At 50.0% G+C, this 16,938-nt stretch overlaps 1 protein-coding gene across 2 annotated transcripts in view; it reads left to right on the top strand.

Annotated features, from left to right (window-relative positions):
* The first annotated feature begins 339 nt into the window (after positions 1-339).
* JCAD (junctional cadherin 5 associated) overlaps positions 340-16,938 on the top strand; it is a 38,344-nt gene continuing 21,745 nt past the window's right edge. For both annotated transcript variants that reach the window (XM_065921240.1, XM_065921241.1), the window contains exons 1-2: positions 340-472; positions 14,595-14,936. In XM_065921240.1, coding sequence (XP_065777312.1) covers positions 14,653-14,936 — 284 coding nt within the window. In that variant the 5' untranslated portion in view covers positions 340-472; positions 14,595-14,652. The remainder of the gene's footprint in view (positions 473-14,594; positions 14,937-16,938) is intronic.

Genomic DNA, 16,938 nt, shown 5'->3' with positions numbered 1-16,938 from the left:
CTGTGTGGCAGTGAACGTATGCATACGTGTGTGTGGACATCCGCACAGCGTTGAAGCTGCCTAAACCCAAGTGACCGGAAAGAGGGAAAGGTGACCAATTCACCTGTGCCGTAGGCGGTGCCGGAGGAGGCCTGTGCCTTTGGCTACCGGTCTGCCCGCTGCCCGGGTGCCGCCCTCCCGCCGGAGAGCAGACCCCGGAGGCCGCTCTTTGGGGCGGGGCTGAGCGCGCGGGGCGGAGCGACGGGCGGGGCGGGGATCGCGAGGCCGCGGGGGCGGGGCGACGGGCGGGGCGCTGGGTCGCGGAGGGCGGGGTGATGGGCGGGGCCGCGGAGAGCTGGGCGGTGGCGGCGGCAGTGGCGGCGGCGGCTCCGGGCATGCTCGGCCGTAGAGGCTGCGAGCGGGGCGGGTCGCGCTGGTCCCCGGCCGGCCGGAGCGGCGGCGGCAGCGCAGGGCAGCATGAGGGAGCCGCTCGGTAAGTCCCGACATCTGTCGCCCCTTCTGACTCCCTTCGTCCATCTGGTCGGCTCCCTCGGCGCCCCGTGGGCCTCGCCCCAGCCTCCCGCTCTCACCCCCCAACTTCTCCAGCCCGGACGTGGGTCGGGTCGGCGCCCTCCCCAGCCCGGGGCGGGGGATGTCCGCACCCCGTCCGGAGCCCCCGGCGCTGCGTCCAGCCTCGCAGCCTCGGGCAGGGGGCGCCTCTCTGCTGGGGGTGGGGGGGGCGAGTCCCCGCCCTCAGGTGCCCAGCCCTGGGCTCGCGCGAACCTGTCGGCGTCGAGGGCCGCGGCGGGCGTTGGCGCTCGCCTAGCCCCTCCGCGCTGGGTGGGGGCGGCGCGGGGTCGGGAGGCGGGGGTCGCTGCCCAGCTCCCGGCGTCCCAGCCACCGCCTGAGTCCAGCCCACCTCCTTCTTCGCCTGCGCCTCCGACTTCGCGGGCATCTCCACCGCGGGGAACTGACAGCCGCTGCGTGGGGTCTCCGGGGTCCCTAGTTCCCACTGGCGCCCCTCCTGGCCGCCCCCACCCGCGGCTGCTGGGACCTGCCCGCGGGACGTTGGGAGGCAGCGGCCGCGCCCCCGCCCCGCCCCGTCTCCGCCCGCCCGCGCGCCCACCGCCCGGGGGTCAGGGCCGGGATTAGGGTGCTAATCGCCGCTGCCTCCCAGCGGTGCGCGCGGCGGCCCGGCCCTCCCCCAGGCGGCTGGCGCTGAAGCCAAAGAGAGAAAAAGGAAAACAGGGTGGGAGAAAGGAAAGAGCCCCGCCTGAGAGCGCTGTAAATCCGTTAATCAGCCCACTTCTGGGATCCGGAGCCCGCCCGCCGGTCCTGGGTCTCCGCGCGCACCCAGCATGCCCACACCCCCAGTCGCCATCAGTTCACCCCGAAAACCAGGGATTTCCTAGAAGACCCGACCGCAATGACCTCAGCACTTACAGCTGAGAGCGCCGCTTTGGCCCCCTGCCACTGGCGCCCCGGATTCTTCTAGGGGTTTGAAAAAGAAGCTATGATTCCACTACTGAAGAAAAAAATGAAAAAAAAAAAAACCAAACGGGAACTTCACGCCAGCGCCACCTGGTTACACCCTAGCCCTTGCTCATCCGCACTCTCTAGGAGCGAGGACTTTGGAGAATTAGTAGGCAGGTCCCCACCCTCGCCCACACACACCCACACCCACACCCTGCCTCCCAGTCTCCCATCCCCTGCGTCCCTGCCCCACCCATCAGCATCTCCCTCCCCAGATCTGGTCGCCTGGCCTGTCTTGGGGAGAGGGTGGGGCGGTGAGGACCACACAACTAGGAGGTTTTCTCCCTTCCCTGGCTTTTTTCTTTTCAGATTTGCAAGTAGAGATGGGGGGGAGGGGGGACGGGGGGGGTTGTTGAGTGGAGGGTTGGAAGATGGGAGGGGGAGTGGATCGGGGATTCAGGCGGCCAGAAATGCGTGGACAAAAATTGCAGACTCAGTAGTTTGAATGGGCAAAACTTCAGGGAAGTATCGTCCTAGGTCAGGTAGTTTTAGAATTTAAGATAACTGGACTAAGACCATCCAGCAAGGCAGAGGCGAGTGTAAAGTTTTTTGGAAGTTTCACTCAGATTCTATTTCGGGGAACTTGTGTTGGCTTTGATGTGACCTGGGAAGTGTGGTAAATTCCTTTGGTTTTCCATAATGTTCTGTGGGTTTGGACTTTATGTTTACCTTGATATTAGGTGTCTAATTCTTGGCCACCAGCTCAACAAGCCTCCTGAAGGGCTCCAAGTGTTACTCAAGGCTGGCAGCTTATAGAAAACGATTTCCCTCCCACTGGAGGGGTGAGCAAATATTTGTTGAACAGAGGCCTTCATCTACTGGGCCTTCCTCCCACCAAACTTCACCCTCTGCTGCAGAGATCGGAAGGTCAGGCCCTTGGCAGGCCCAAGAGATTTAGGGGGATTGGGTGGGTGGAGGAAGCCTGTGCCAAAAAGAAAAAAATTTCTGTCTTTCCATCTCCTTGGAACATAACTTAAAATGCCCGGGTGTCCACATGCTCTGGAGGTCTTGACAGCTAATCACAGTTATCTAATAAGGCATCTGAGTAAGTCACAGATTCCAGAAACATTTGGCTGTAAAATTTTAGCTATAAAAGGTAACTGGAGATTGGAGGTACACAGGAGAATAAATAAGGACCAGTTTTTCAATTGAAAAAAATTCTTTGAAAAGATGCTTGGAGTCTAATTTTTTTAATGCAGTTTAAAAATAAATCCTAGAAATGGCTATCAGCAAAGAAAACGCAAGGAGTCTGCGCCCCCGCCAAGTCCTCATTGTCCTTGCTGCAGAGCCCTCGAGTTTGCAGGACAGTAAACACCATGGGGCTGTAGGAGCCCAGAGTTTCTCTAATAATGAGTTTGGCGGGACTTCACGCTAATTGATCTAAAGAGAGTTTAGAACACAGAGCGTGGGATTGAGACGGTTGTTCTGTTGTGGTTTTTCTTTCCAGAGGCAAAGACCATGTCTCTGAAATCGCTGAACCCCATCACTGCAGTTCATTTGGTTTTTCAGCAGATGTTGTTTTTCACCTTTTGGATGGCAAGGGTTATCTCACTCACTGAAACTTTGCTCTTGGTCTTTGCTGTGAGGGCTGGCCGACTTCAGGAATGCTGAGGGGCATTCAGTTGATAAAGCCAGCAGGCTGAGAACAGTCTCCAATGCTTTGATACAGCCTTTAAAAACCTTTCATGTCATTGAATACAGGAACCGCCCTGATGCTAAAACCTCAATTACCTTGATTTGAATTTGCGGTATTTTGTTTAAAATTTGACTTTTTACCTTAACTTTCTTTGACCAAATATATTTCCCAGAAACTGTCTATAGATAATATAGTTGAGAACAGCCTGACCCAAATGACAAAACCTTATTATCAGACCAGTAAATAAATAGCCTTGTGGTTTGTTACTTTATGGTTATCTTTCTGGAGTTGCTTATTGAGCTTGCTTTTTTTTCTGTATGGAAATGTAAGAATTTAGATACTATTATGAAGACACCAAGATAAATATTTCAAAGGCAGGGGGGAAGGGAGTGAGAGAAAGCAATCATACATAGGACGACTAGTTGGAGAAATAGAAACCAGATGGTTATCTCTTGACACAGTGGAGTTTGAGGGAACTTTTACTTTCTAGTTAAACACTGAATTTTTCAGTGTTTACTTCTGGAATAATGTTATAGAAAATGAATAATGTAAGGATCATATGAGTTCATTTAAACTTTGACATTTTGATAAAACCTTGGCTGTTTTATTGTAAAGCTATTTAAAAGCAAAACTAGTGTATTGTAAGTTTAAGAGATTATTTTAAGAATCTTAATGTGTGGAATTTGATGTCTGTGATCATAGTGGAATTTAATTCTAACCTATTATAAGTTTTACAGTTGTTTTTGCAGATAGTCAGCAATTCCAGAAGATTTAGAAAATGTTACCCAATTTCAGTCCTCTTTTCTTAATGACTGCTAATATTTCAGAAATGTTAATGAGATACTTAGAGTCTCTTAAAAATGGTTGAGGTCTCCAAAGCAGTAATTGTGTGATAGAATTTAGAGGTGAAAGAAGACAGGAGAGTGTGTGTGTGAGTGTATATGTGTGAAGTGTGTGTGTGTGTTCATACAGGTGGTAGGGGAAGAGACAAAGAAGTTTAAAAAGGTAATGTTTACAAAAAAAAATGAAGTCCATAATGTTTGGCACTCTACTTTCTTCTCTTTTTGAATTAGTGCCTTAATACCAACCCAACCCTGCAAGGTTAGCTTTCCAGGAAACTTTTGATTTTAGACCCAAGATTTCCATCTCTTTTGTTTCATTTTTTTGATTGTTTTGTTTTTGCCACCTTAAAGAAACTTAACTCTGAGATGGCTGCCCCACTAAAACCACAACTTCACAGATTCAGTATGCTTTTTATGTCTTAGGAGATTGTGACCACCTGCGGGCCCTGGCAGAGGTGGGTCATCCCTCTGTGGTGTGGTGAGTGACAGTGTGTGAGAACTTACTGCCCCAGAACTTAAACTCTTGAGCTCTTTATTTAATTATTAAGACTGGAAAGGGAAATGGCAATCCAATTGCTCATAATAAAATTCATGACTCTGCCATCCAAGAAAACAAAGAAAGCTGTAGAGAGTATTAAAAATCCGTGCATCAATTAGCAGCCTGCCTCAGTCTGGTTTGTTTTGTATCTTGGCTATTTACCTCTTATTTAAAGAAAGTACTTTGTTGTATGTTAATCACAATATTAGATGGAAAAATTGTCAGTTGAAGAAATATTTATAGTCAACTGCCAACAATTTGAGGGACTAATTACATCTTAAGGGTGGAATGTCAGTGAATACAAGAGAGAAGCCTTAGGTTTTCTAGTACCAATGTCTCATCAGGACTTTTAGAATGCTACTTGGAATCTTGTATTCAATTTTATCAGCAGATTGGGATTTTAAGCCTGCTAGATTCAGATTAAGTACCTCTTGATAGCAGATAAGACAACCATATCCTAAACTCTTCAAACTTTATGTAATTTACTTTTCATTTATTCTTCTCTTCTGTGTCTCTCTTATTCTCATTGAGTCTTGAAATATGCAATAGGTTTTTGAAGATAATTTTCTCCTAATCGTTCCTATATGTAACTTTTTGTTAAGTTATTTTTTCCCCTGATGATGAAATAGTAAGTATAAGAAAATGCCACTGCTTGACCATTTTTTACCTGTAAAATGGCAGCTTCATATGGTTTGATCTAATATATTTCATGGCCAAATATCATAAATACAAAGTATAAATAAGGGCATTTTTTTTTTAAGCTTAGAATCCAGTACCACTGTTGCTATTTTGGTATGTTTCCTCTTGGTGTTTCTCCCCATACTGTATTTGTATGTATTTAGATGGAATTGGTATTATATACACTGAATCTAGGCTTTTGTATCCTGTCTTGATTATTTAACATGGTGCCATGAGCATTTTCTCCCTGTACCATTCAATATCTAAAAACATCATTTTATACACATGTGTGCATATTATAATCTTCCACATGGAGGTACCAGAATTCTTTAGCCATCCCATAAATGACTGTTTAATATAGCTTTTTAAAAAATTATTATCATAATTAAAACTTGGGTAAGTATCCTTATATAAAACTTTGTATGTATCTCTGATTATTTCATTAGGGTGGATCCCAAGAAACAAGATTATTAGTCTATAGTGTTTCAGATTTTTAAAGATTTTATAGCATTAATCATTTTTAAGAAAGGAAATAGTCGTTTACCTACAGACCTATCCCCCCCGCCCCACCAACCCTGCTCATACACTCACGAATGGGAGAACCCTGACAGCTCATTCACCATGCCCTCAACAAGAGCTCTTGCTTTCTAGAAACTTCAGTAATGTGAGAAGTGAATAGTGGCTTTTGGGTTTAATTTGCATATCTTTTATCTCAGGTCAGGGTGAATATTTATTTGATATTTTTAATTGAATATTTGTCTCTTTCTTAGTTTGCAGTTCTAGGCAGATGTTAAAAAGGAAGATAAAGTGCTGGTTGATTTCGTGAGTTTATTAATATTTCATTTCACTGTCTTGAGGAGCCTAAGAACCATCAATATGAAAAGAAAACACATTTTTACAGATGGGAAGGGAGCGGGCAGTGGAGCCTGTGTAGATAACATTCATTTGCGAGGCTCGACCTCTAGTGATGAGGGCGCCTGTGACTTCAGTAGCACCTCCCAGCTTAGAAGGTCCACAGGGAGGGTGTTGATGGGGCCTTCTGTATCTCCGTGTCCTCAGAGCCCAGGGTCGGCACACCTGGTGCAAAGCAAGTTGCGGTCAGTGGGCGTGGCCCTCCCCACCTCCCCCTCCACTCACTGTGTGGCCGCTTAGCTCTGCCGTCTGGGTTGGCCTCTGTGGGTGCTGCCAACCAGGCCAAGGTCAGAGGGTCTATCTTCCTGTGACCCGGTTAGCTTTGTTCTGTGTCGCGGCCACAAGCTGTATTCTCTCCACCGAGCTAACTGACCAAGAAATGCATGCTGCTCATCACAGGGAGAAGAGGCCAGAGAGGGGGGCGGTCTCTAGAGCTGGAAGGACCCAGAAGATCCTCTAGTTCAGCCTTCTTAATGCACTTTTTGGGAAGAAGACTGAAACCCATAGGTTCTCCTAGGCATTGTTTTAGGCTCAGTTCCCACAGCAGTGTGTATTAAGCCACCGTGGCGGGATGGAAATTCATGCCTGTAGCGAGGGGGTGGACAATTCCAGTCCGTGCCCAGATGCTATGAGCTGTTATCAGCATCCCTTCAGCCTGAGTAGAAAAGATACGGCTGATAAGGACAGAACTTAGAAGCCCACCACACAGGAAGATGGCTTACTGTGGTCTCATTCGGGTTCTCTGGAAAGAACAAGAATTCTGATGAAAAGCCATTGGAGAATGATCTGGGCACAAGAAAATTTTGCAGGAATAAGTTGGTTAAATCAAAATCAAATGACCCGTCATCATCTCCAACCAAGTGTTGCTTCCAGTTTCTGTGTTTCTCATAATGAGAGGACGATTACTTTAGTCACCAGGACCAAAATTCACTGTACTTCTTCCCTTGGAAGTTAACACTCATTAGTTTTCTTTTTTCTTATCCCCTGCCCTCCCACCCACCCGTGAACATTACAGTAGAAGGGACTTGTGACTATTTGTCCACACACCTGTCCTGTTCTGTCCATGTTATTCCTTCACTCTCCTCTAGAGTCACTATAAAGCGCCTTTCCTTTATCTGCCCAAACCTTCCACAATCTGCTTTCCCACAGTCTGCTCATTCAAGTCCAGATCGTATTAACACTGCAGAGAAGAGTGGCTATTACTATGTAGATCATTTTTTTCTCTTAGAACTTAGTTGTTTTTTTTTTTACAAAATACGAGCTCCCCTCCTATTTCTCGTAGATGTAGTTTGTCTGCTTTTCAGCTTCACACAGCAGGTTTCGTGAGAACTCCAGGTCCCTGATGGAGAGCCTGGGACCCCAAATAATCAAAGAGGTCTGCTGAAGGTCACAGAGCATCACGTGGTGTATTTGTGAATGAATCATGTTATTTGAGTGTTTAGAAGTCAGTGCTAGTGTTGCTATCAAGTCACTGCAGTGAAGTGGAGCATCAGCCTTGTGTGTGTGTGTGTGTCTGTGTGTACGTGTGTGTGTGTACGTGCGTGTGTGTTTGTATGTGCATGTGTGCATGGTGTGTGTGTGCGCTCAGTGTGGACAAGGCAACGGTCACCTCAAAGAGCCATTCTAGCCCGAGAGAATAAAGGAGTTCTCTCGTTTTTATTATTGTATTTCGTCTTCATGCCACCATGCCTTCTATCCTTTCTTATTTATATGTTATGCATTATTTGGTAAACTGGGAAACTTTTGTTGCTATTAACGAAGGAAATTTAGAGCCTAAAATAGTAGCATGAGATTTGAAGCTAGACAGACCTTGGTTTGACCCTTGGATCTGCGCCTACAAGCTGTGTAACCTTGGACTCTCAGCCTCGGTTTTCTTGTCTGTAAAATGGAGATGTTCATATCTACAGAAGGACGGTTCCTGGGAGTGGAAAATAAAGAGTGCCAGGCAGCCGGCAGAGTGGCTGGCACATCGCGGATGCTCGGGGGATGGATGATGTTGTTATCTCTCGTGAGCTGCTATTCTGAGCTTAGAGAACAGGCTCTTCCTTCTCTTTGTATAGAGAGAGTTAACGGGGGTGGTGGCTGAGTGGGGGGTATAAATTAACCACGAATTGGAAGATGTTCTTGGTGAATTCATTACGCATCTCCTGGAGGACATTTGAGCATCTTACCACTTATCCCAAGCATCCTCAAGGGGGAAAAAGTGATCGACTATAAATCTAGTGATGTAATGAATCAATAGAAAAAAAACCCACCCTGGGAAGCTTGGCTGTTGAGCATTCGTTATTCCTCCCCCTGGGTTCCCTTTTAAACCACCTAACTTAGAGCCTGCGTGCCATAAGCATTTCTCTTTGGGTCTCCTCTCGTGACTGTAATCTAGTTTAAACCAGTCCTGTCGAGGTGAACAAGAGAACTATAGGCTGAACGCAGGCCTCTCACCCAGCTCCGTGTTCTTGCGTTTTGTTTCCTTCACTCTTTCTTCCATTATGTTAGTTTTGACACTTGTTAAGTATGCATTTTCATAACAGAACAGAGGGGAAAAGCTAGTTTGCATTTTGCTTAACTGTTTTTGGTGTGTTGTTATACACTGAGCACAAAAGTTTTCTCCTATGAAAAGAGACTTGTTGTAAATCCAGTTTGCCTTCTTTTTGTACACTGTCTACAGAGTTTGCGTTCATTGAATAACTGCATTGCTCAAGTTGTGTAACCAGGTGAGAAGTTCTCTGAGCCGGGGGTCCAGATCTGTTGTTGTTGTTTAGTCGCTAAGTTGTGTACAACTCTGCGACACCGTGGACTGTATCTCACCAGGCTTCTCTGTCCGTGGGATTTCCCAGGCAAGAATACTGGAGTGGGTTGCCATTTCCTTCTCTGGGGGATCTTCCCAACCCAGGGATCTAACCCGCATCTCTTGCATCTCCTGCATTGGCAGGCAGGTTCTTTATCACTGAGCCACCTGGGAAGCCCAGGTGCTGGGTCGGGCCTGGGTTTCTCTTTGGTATCATCGAGCAATGCCACCAAGTCCAGTAGGAATTACCAGCCTGACATCCTAATAGCCGCTAGATACCACGTACTTGTCTTTGGAGTAAGTCGCCCATCCGTCTATTTTACAGCTTAGGAAACTGAGGCTTGGAAGTTAAGTCCCTTGGTAACAGCCATCTACCAAGCAGAAGCTTGACAGAAGGAAGCCTTTCTATCAAGAAAGCACACTGCTCTGCTCTGTTTACACTCAGATCGGGAGGAAGTCTGCAGGCAGGTTCCACCTGAGATGAGAAGAAACAAATGAATACACACCACCCAGGGAAGGAGACCCACCATGTCCCTTCTGCCAGACTATCAGGTTTTTTCATTTGGGTGATAGGGTTTTTAAACTGCTTTCTCCATTTTGTCTTTGAAATGATGGGCTTACTCCAGGAATATATGGGGCAGAGAATAGTAGAGGAAAAGATGAAAAGAGCCATAGTAGACTCAAAAGAGACAAAAGTCTGCTCCTGGCTCTTTCAAACCAAAAAGAGAATACAAGCGGCAGTACTGTAGGTACAGTTCATCCTGAGGGTTCCTTGGCACCTTCCACAATGCTGGCTTTATCTGTCAACCCGTGATGCTGTGTTTCGAGGCCTCGAGTCTCAAGCCCCAGGTGGATCACAGGTAGAGGAAGGAAGCAGGAGCCAGGACTTTCCCTTCAGGAGATTTCTTTCTTTTCATCTTATGCTCTTAAGGATAGGGAAGCAGCTTCATTTAGTTGCTGTGACTTTTCTTGGAAAGGAAATTTTTGATCAGATAGAACAGCTGTATTTTGCTGTTGAGAATAAAGCAAGGAACTTGTTAAGGAATTTCTCATCAATTGATGGGATCGTTGAGCTGGACAGAATTTCAGGGGTCATCTAGTCCAGCGACCTGACCAGCACAGGACTGATTTCTCCATCAGTGCTTTCCAAACGCTGGGTTCTGATCAATTACTGCGACATCAAATTTAGTGTGTAGTGACCAGCATTTTTCAAAAGTGAAATAGAATAGAAAATATTACAGTGCCCCTCAGGATGTGAGGGTAAATATGTGTGCATACCTTCAGTGGGTGGCTGTAAAAACAATAGAATTTGCAAATTCATTGCCTTGACCTCCACTTAAGACTCTCCCAGCCAGGAACTCCTCACTACAGGCCTTGATGGACTGTTCTGTTAACATGAGTATTTTTTTTTTTTTTTAATAATTTCATTTATTTTTGGCTATGTTGGTCTTCATTGCTGTGAGGACTTTTCTGTAATTATGGCGAGCAGGGGCTACTCTTCGTTGTGGTATGCAGGCTTCTCTGCATTGGCAGGTAGATTCTTTACCACCAAGCCACCAGGAAAGCCCAACATGTGTATCCTTATCTTAATTGTCTGCCCTGCATTTAGTCCTAGAATGAAAGAGTTACTGGAAGTGGGCTCCTTAGTCTTGGTCCTGTGTTCTCAGGATTCTGTCTCTGAGAACGTATGTGGGCACCAGCACTGCCTAGACTGCCCTTATTAGATGTTCCACTCTGAGTACTTGATGCAAGATGACAAAGTAGCAAAGGAAGACATTTCTTATGTGAACTGGCTGGAGAAGCATCCTTACAGGGTGACCTCACATCACAGCTTCACCCTGAAGGGTTTCTTTGGCTTTGACGTGCTCTTCCAGAGGCCGTCCTGACCCCCTGAGACCGGGTGGGGGTCCTGTGTTCTCCTCCTGTCCTTGTCCCCTTCGCAGTGCTGACGCTGTGGGGAGCAGGCAAGCTCCCGTCACTAACACACGCGTGTGCCGTGTTTCCTTGGCCTGTTCTCCTGCTGTCGCTGCAGTAAACTTCTCAAGAGCAAAGAATGGGTCTCGTTCATTAAGTGTAAGTGCCCAGCGTGTCACAAGCCCTCGGAATGTGTGTGTGCATGTTCTGGACTCCGTGAAATAACATTTCCCGTCCTCAGTGACTCGGATGGTACCCCTTCCTGGAAGACAGGTGTCTGGGAGATAGAAAGTGGGCTTGACTTTGGGAATCAAGCCACAGTCCAAATGATCCACGAGGAATCAGGGAACGGTCCAGTGGTCACAGTGAATAACTGCGGTGAAAGCTTTCCATGAGGACAGGTGGCCCTTGAGAGATGGACGCGCCATTGCTGCATGATAAATGCTATCTCAGACTGTGTGTGATTTACGCTTTTACATGTACTTATGTAGCCCTTGGGAAGCCTGGCGTGCTTCAGTCCCTGGGGTGGCAAAGAGTCGGACACCACTTGGCAACTGAACAACATGTGGCCCTTGGAACAGTCTGGGAAGACAGATGTTAGTGGCCCTGCCACTTTTCAGATTGGAAAACTGAGGTTTGGTGCAGCTAATGACTTGCTCCCGGGACCACAGCCGGGACTGGTGTCAGCACCACCTGGGGATGAAAGGGCTTACGTCAAGCTGGTGCTGTTTTAACTCAAGTGGCCCTTGAACAACTTGGGTTTGACTTGCACGGGGCCAGATTCTTTTCAGTAAGTGCCTGCTTGCAGTGTATGAGCCGGCCCGGCCGAGGCATGGTTGAACCTGTGGCCGAGGAACCTCGGATATGCATACGGAGGGACCCCGTATACAGAGGCTTGACTGAAAAGTTTACCCTCAGATTTATGATGACCCGGGTGTCGGTGCCACGAGGGCCCATCATACACACACACCTTTCCAAGTTGTGAAATATCACGTTCTAATAATTTACACTTAGGTCCAAATTTGTTGCATGCTTCTCTGAACAGCAGCCCTTTGGGTGGGGGGTGGGGGGTGGCCTCGAATACCTTTGATTTGGAAGGCTGCTGCCTCAGGGCTGGATGGGGACTTTGAGAGGACTCCTCTTCTCCTCAGCTCCTTGGCATCCCCTCCTGGGGGCTGTGGATCTGATGTGTTAGAGACGCGCTGGTCCACCCACGGTAGGGAAGGATGCTACAGGAAGGATGCTGAATACAAAAAGGACTGGATGGGCCACGTGGCTGTTGAGAAGTCTGTCTGCTGGGAGTGGCAATGTTTGACGTGGGGCTGGAAATGAGGTAGAAGCCAGGCTCTGAGCTGGGGTCCAGGAGGTGGTGGGTGTTGGCCAGAGGAAGGAGTCCTCTGGGGGTTGGGGGCACCCCTTATCTGGGCCATGGGGCCTGTGCTGTGGGTCATCCCCTCTCGTGGGGCCTGCACCCCAAGTGCTGAGGCTGATGTGCTTCATCCTCCTGCCCCCACAGGCTGCTGGCCTCTGTGAGACCAAGTTAAAAGAGTCCCCCTACGTCAGTACATGTTTGACCTCAGACCTGTAAGGTCAAGGACAGTTCTTATGAGTTTGTATGAAAGATATTCATTGCTGGGCCTGATCTGTTGTGTCGTTTAAGGGTTTGCAAAGTGTACTTACCTCACAGACAGAGGTAGCATGGACCAGCTCACCTATCCCCAGGAGGACAGTGACCCTCAGGCGTTTTTCTGGAAGGTCATTGCTTCTTATCGCCCTCATAGTGGATTCTATCATAGACGCTGGCCTGCTCCTCTGTGTAATGGGTGGTCAGCTGGGGTGCTGTGGACTTTGCTTTGCTTTTAAAGAGCCTGATGTAGTAACAGAAAGAAGCTGAGTGTCCTCAGACCTGAACTGTAACCGTGGTGCCAACTGTATGTGTGACATTGAGTCTGGGGACCCTCAGTCTCACCTGCAGGATTCTGTTGCCATGTCATTTCTTTCCTCCTGGGATGACTGTATCCCATGTCTATTTTAAATGTTAATTCCCCATCTCATACACACGTGCACTGCAGTTTATGCAGTGAACTCCTAATCATTCTTCAAAACCTAGCTCAAACGTCACTTTTTCCCACTGTGCCTTCATTCAACAGTGATTTATTGAGCACATACTATGTGCTGGATGCCGGGGGCCTAGCATTGAACGAAGCAGACCTTGCTTCGATGTTCCCGCAACCCTGGGTTTGTGATGGGGTCCCTGTCCTCTGCAGGCCCAGCCTGGGGACCAGAACAGTGGACTCAGAACAAACGCTCGCCCCTCTGGTCCTGCCATTTCTGTCCGTCTTGTGCCAGCCCCTAGAAGACGTGGAGCTGGAGCGCAGTGCCAGGACTAATCGAGCTTACTACAGTCTGTGCAGGAACATGTGGATTTTCCATAATGTGGGGACCTGATGGGGAACCACAGGCTTCTAGAGCCTGATCCTTCCTGCCTTCTCCATGCTGGCAGCAACTTGGCTGCCGCCGGAGCCCAGTGTGTGCCGAGGACCGGCACCGTCAGCAGGATCCTGCGATGAGCCCCGGGGAGAGGCCCCGCTGGCAGGAAGCACAGGGGCCCCCCTTTCACCTGCACGCGGGGGCAGGCATTTCCTGGCCATTGTTTGCAGGGGCTGCTGCTGCTGATAGTTGCTATTTCCGTCCAGCAGCCCAGAGGGGCTGGAGCTGCCGCGTTCTTCCAGGCCCGCCTCTCCTGTGCGGCTGACCCAGGCCCGCCTCGCGTCCCCTGGGGAGGCAGCGGCAGGACTGACCAAACTGCCTCCCACCCTGTTGGCAACGGGAGGTCTTGGGAGAGGAGATGCTCCCTTGTGAAAATAAACGCGGCAGCCCCACCTCTGCGCACACAGGCGCTTTCACGTAGGTTCCCTGTTCACTTTCATTCTTCTTGACTGGCGCCAGTGTCTTAGGACCGTGTGTTTTTAAATCGTTGGCTGCTATTGAATTCATGCACCCTGGCAGGACTCAAATGTGGACACCCTAGGCTCGGAGATGTAGACTGTCTCCCCAAGATAAACTGGAGAGAAATCTGTTTCTTCAAAGTTCGGTGTGGGAAGAAGTTTGGAATTGTGTAGTGCACGGGCTGTGTAGGCTTGGTTAGCGTTTCTCATTATGAGCTGAAAAACTTAAGATCTATTTTCAGTGGCTCTTTACCCACCCAGATTGCTTCCGCCAAAGTGCATCATAACCCTGGGCTGATTAAAGATCTTGCCCTGCCCTTTTGGACCGTAAGGTGTGTCTGCGAGATGAAAGCGGGGAAGATAATAAGATGGAGCTGGCTGCTGGGTGTTTCTCTTTTTAGCAGCGTGGAGTAGTAATTGCAGCTTCCGAGTCTCTTTATTTTGACCTCTCTTCTGTGTGTGTTGTCTTTAGAGGTCTGGGGCAGGGGACACTGGTCATCATTCCATGGCTTAAATGCTATTCCGGACTCTCCTGCAAGCGGTGGCCGTCTGGGAAGGGGTCCCCAGAGTCAGTGCCCCATCCTGGCTCCGTGGAATCCAAGATCAAGCGCTCCCTCTCTGGTCCAAAAGGGACCGTCTCACCCAACCTCGGGAGGGCAGCCCTCCTGCCTCCACTCTCTGCCTGAGTGAGATGGGGAAGCCCGTCCTCTTCTCTTTCTTTGCAGGCACCGTGACCAGGGTACCGTGTGGTCAGGGTCCGGGAGGGAGGAGGTGCGGGAGCCCTGGGGGCGTCGTCCACGGCTCACAGACACTCTCCTTGTCCCCACAGTGTGGGCCCTGCCACCACGACGGTCCCCGCGGTGGCACTTTGATGCGGCCAGAGCACTATGTACAGTGTCGAAGACCTGCTGATCTCCCACGGCTACAAGCTGTCGAGGAAACTGCCAGCCCCCCGCGAGGATGACGGCGAGGGGCGCCAGCCCGCGAGGACCGTGGTGCCCGCGGGCCCCGGCCTGCTGAATGGCTGCGACGAAGGCCCCGCTGCCCTCCCCCGGGGCAAGGCCTCTCCGGGGACGGGCCTCCTGAGTGACCCCGAGAGCCGCCGCCTCGGGCCGAGGGGCCACGGGCAGCGCCCCAGCGCTGTGGCCGCTACCAGGATCTCCGAGGCCGGGTAAGCTCCACCAGGACCCGCCGGCTCCCTTGGCCCCAGGGGTCTGGTAGCAGGCGTATGTGTGCGTCCTGGCCACCGTCTGTGTGTGGCCGGGGCCTGGGAGGGAGGGGAACTCAGTGGCAAGACCGCATCTTCCTGGAGCATCCGGGATGCTCAGTGCAGGGTCGGGTGTATGAAGCCTTCAGCACACAGTGACGAGTGGGCGGATTCTCTCCTGCCAACGCGGCATTTTAATCCTCAGCCTCCTTGTTCCCTCATAGTCTCTTCATGTCTCCTCAGCCAGGAATCATTTAAAAACTCTAGAAAGGCCAGTTTATGTCAGGCACACACTCCAAGCACATCTAGCCTCCTTGTTAATACGTTCCAATACCTTACAGAGTTGAAACACCTGTACGTACCTGAAATACAGATGCGTTCCAATACCTTGTACATGACAGCGTTGAGAGACGCCTGTGCTCCCCTCCACTTGGGCAGAAGCAAGCCTCTCTTCTCTCATATTCAAGTCATTCCTGTGGCCTCCAACACATCTTTTCCCATCATTCATGGGCCCTGAGGTGGGCATCCTGTCTCAATACAGCTGCGTCTGTGGGTGTTTTCTTACACCTGAAAAGGAGGGTGGACTGGCTGGGGGGTGGGGAGGGAGGTAAATAGGAGGGAATTTGAGCGGCTTGCCACAAACCCTGCAGCCCACAGCCAGCAGTTTTAACCTGGAGGAACTTTTGTCGTCGCTTCCTGAAGCTGTGTTTGTCTTTATACTACGTGGGGGCTAGGCTTAGGCTGGTGGGGGCCTCTGTCTACAAGTGGAAGCAGAGGCCTATGTTTAAGGCAACAAACCAACATGCAGACAGGACAGTGACTCAAGTCCAAAGAGGATGAACGGCCTCCTATGGTTTCAAGTCACCTGTCTGTCCACAGGGAGAATCTTCCTTGTTGGCTGACAGTCTTCAGGCAAAAAGGGAAGGGGTCTTGCTTTTCTAAGTCAGAGCAATCAACCCCTTGGTCATGGAGTACTCCCCAAGGGAAGGGCGCCTCTTCACGCTCCTTGGAGCAGACACAGGTTTGCGTTACTACCCAGACCCACCTCTTCAGGGAGGGCTAGAGTTGTCAGCGATGGGGCAGGTTCAGGAAGGATGGAGAAGGACTTGAAGCTGCTTCTGTTTAACCGTGTCCTTCAGAACTTGCACTTGTGTCTACTGGCACCTTGGGCCCCGGTCTTGGCAGCCACAGTCCCTGAAAAGCCTGCCCACCATGGACTTTGGAAGAGGGGGCTTGTGGGTGCGTTGACCAAGGGTCAGGACAGCCTTCGCTGGTACCACACAAGCTCTGGGTGTTACTCTGCCTCCTGGGCTTCTGGTTCTCTGCCGAGTGTACCTGTACTTCCCGCCCTGGATTTCAGGGCGCTGAGGTACACCCTGCCCGCCTGCCCCATGTGTCCCACAGAGCTCAATCCAGTGCTGCGCACACAGGGTGCTCAGGATAAGCCCCAAGATCCAGTTCATCCTTCCAGCCTCGTGACAGCCATCGAGGAGCCGAAGGCTAAGTTTTGAATGAGGTGAAAAGATGGCGGCCGTGGAATCCCCATGAACGTGCCATGTGTGGGGTCCTCCCAGTCGTGGAGGGCTGAATCAGATCAGGGTTGGGTCTTGGGTGGTAGGGGCAACAGAATCCCCTTTAGGATTCTCTGTGGGCACTGAGGCTCCCGCCCTGTCCACAACTTGCCCCGGATTCCCCAGCCCCCTGTGATCACGGGGCCTGAGGACTGCAAGGCCCTGCAGCCCGGCCTCTGTCCAACCCCTGGGCGCCTTTCCTCCTGTCTCGAATGAGGGGCTCAGCTGGTTTGAGAGCATCGCCGGCACGGCTTTGTCCATCCACAGAGTTCTGACAGATCCGGCCATTCCCTCCCAGTTCTGAGGTTGACTGGTTAACTTGGGAGGTGTTAAGCTTTGGGGTTGAAGGTTGTCTCGTAGGGCAGAGAGAGACAGTGCACACATGTTGGCAAAGA

The sequence above is a fragment of the Muntiacus reevesi genome, chromosome 2 (genome assembly GCF_963930625.1).
Source record: "Muntiacus reevesi chromosome 2, mMunRee1.1, whole genome shotgun sequence".
Taxonomy (NCBI): Eukaryota; Metazoa; Chordata; class Mammalia; order Artiodactyla; family Cervidae; genus Muntiacus; species Muntiacus reevesi.
Note: the sequence above shows the minus strand (reverse complement) of the source record. Positions and strands in the feature narration are given on the sequence as shown.